Source organism: Gekko japonicus, unplaced genomic scaffold (genome assembly GCF_001447785.1).
Source record: "Gekko japonicus isolate JY-2015 unplaced genomic scaffold, Gekko_japonicus_V1.1 scaffold2770, whole genome shotgun sequence".
Taxonomy (NCBI): Eukaryota; Metazoa; Chordata; class Lepidosauria; order Squamata; family Gekkonidae; genus Gekko; species Gekko japonicus.
Window position 1 is genome coordinate 61,750 of NW_015159793.1, and position 2,240 is coordinate 63,989.

Genomic DNA, 2,240 nt, shown 5'->3' on the forward strand with positions numbered 1-2,240 from the left:
GAAAGAAAAAGGGAGAGAAGGAGCAGGGGGTGGGGCTTGTTGCATGTGCCCGCCCCCTGGGCTCTTTACTGCCGGAGCTCTGCTCCTGTGCGCTCCTGCAGGAAATGACCCCTGCTCCCCCCCCACCTTTTGCTCTGAATACCCTTCCCCCCTACCCAGAAAAGGGGCTGGGAGTCCGGAATTGTGGCAAATAATTTTTGTTGTTGTCGTCGTTCAATCACACAGCTGACTCTTCGCAACCCCGTGGACCACATCACGCCAGGCCCTCCTGTCTTCCGTCGTGCTTCGGAGCCTGCTTAATTTCATGTTCGCCATCTTGGATCGTTTTATTTTGTACTGTAGTTTTTACTAGGTTATACAATGAATTTTAGTGTTTTCTATATTTTACGGCATTATGCCTTGTGCATCACCTCTCTTTCCCCCACCCACTGACCAGGTCAGGCTGGGTCAGGGGAGTTTTTCCTAGAGATTCCTTCCTGAAGTCTCTCTAGCATTTAACACCTCCAAGTCTCTGTTCCCTGCTTGAAGGGGGGGAGGAGGCTTAATCTTCTAGACCTATTAGCATTTGTAAAAAGGTGAGCTGAGATAAATCTGGAAAGAATAGAACTGACTTCTCCTATAGTTTGTAGCCCTGACCTGGACGGGCCAAGCTAGCCTGATCTCCTCAGATCTTGGAAGGTCCAGCATTGTCAGCCCTGGTCGGTACTTGGGTGGGAGACCACCAAGGAAGCCCAGGGTTGCTACGCAGAGGCAGGCAATGGCAAACTGCCTCTGCTAATCTCTTCCCTTGACTTGGGTGGCCCAAGCTAGGCTGATCTCATCACATCTTGGAAGCTAAGCAGGGTCGGCCCTGGTTAGTACTTGGATGGGAGACCACCAAGGAAGCACAGGGTTGCTACGCAGAGGCAGGCAATGGCAAATTGCCTCTACTAATCTCTTCCCTTGACTTGGGTGGCCCAAGCTAGCCTGATCTCGTCACATCTTGGAAGCTAAGCAGGGTCGGCCCTGGTCGGTACTTGGATGGGAGACCACCAAGGATGCCCAGGGTTACTACGCAGAGGCAGGCAATGGCAAATTGCTAATCTCTTCCCTTGACTTGGGTGGCCCAAGCTAGGCTGATCTCATCACATCTTGGAAGCTAAGCAGGGTCGGCCCTGGTTGGTCCTTGGGTGGGAGACCACCAAGGAAGCCCAGGGTTGCTGCAAAGAGGGAAGGAAAGGGCAAAGCGCCTCTGTTAGTCTCTTGCCTTGACAACCTTACAGGGTCGCCATAAGTCAGTTGTGACTTGACAGCAAAAAAAAAAAAAAAACACAACCCAACCCAACAACAACAGCAAAACTTAGATTTGTGGGCCTGGGGAATCCCCAGTCTCTGAATTTAACTTCTTAAGCTCTGTTTATTTGCAAACTTTCAGTATGGGGAGGATTGCAGGACGGACCTCCTTCCTCCTCCTCCTCTCCAGTCTGTCTCTCTCAGAGCCACAGTGGCATTCATTCATTCCTGTACAGGATTCGCATTGTTGGCGCCGGAGAGGCTTTAGAAATAAGAATAAGACTGGAGCCGCTCTCCTCCCTAACGCATGAGGATTCATGTCCAGGAACGAGCCGGTTTGTGGCTTTCAGTGGCACGTGACCGTGGGGTTTGTGTCTCCCCAGAAGGTTGCTTAAAACTCTGGATTCGTTCTCAGATGTATGTGTTGCTTTTTTCCCCCCCTCCAGGAATCTGGAAAATGTCCAAGCAGACCAGCCCCCAGCGTTTGTGCGGGAAGTGATCGGCCTGCTGTCTGCCTATTCTAAAAAGGTAAGGTCCTGGTGTTTTTGGCCACTGTGTGACACTGAGTGTTGGACTGGATGGGCCATTGGCCTGATCCAACATTGGCTTCTCTTATGTTCTTATATGGAGCAGGGGGTCCATCAGTAGCTATTAGACACAAGGTATAGATCGGAACTCTTCGTCTAGGGCAAGGGATGCTCTGTATTCTTGGTGCTTGTGGGGTGGGGGCAACAGTGGGAGGGCTTCTAGTGTCCTCCTGGCCCCACTGCTGGACCTCCTGATGGCCCCTGGTATTTTTGGCCACTGTGTGACACTGAGTGTTGGACTGGATGGGCCATTGGCCTGATCCAACACTGGCTTCTCTTATGTTCTTATGGATAAGCATATGGAGCAGAGGTTCATCCGTGGCTCTTAGCCACAAGGTATAGATAGGAACTCTCAGGCTGGGGCCAGGGATACTGTGTATT

General features: G+C 51.4%; 1 protein-coding gene across 1 annotated transcript in view; it reads left to right on the forward strand.

Annotated features, from left to right (window-relative positions):
- Positions 1-2,240, forward strand: part of NBEAL2 (neurobeachin like 2) — a 176,406-nt gene that overhangs the window by 56,033 nt on the left and 118,133 nt on the right. Inside the window, exon 4 of the mRNA XM_015407333.1 lies at positions 1,719-1,800. Coding sequence (XP_015262819.1) covers positions 1,719-1,800 — 82 coding nt within the window. The remainder of the gene's footprint in view (positions 1-1,718; positions 1,801-2,240) is intronic.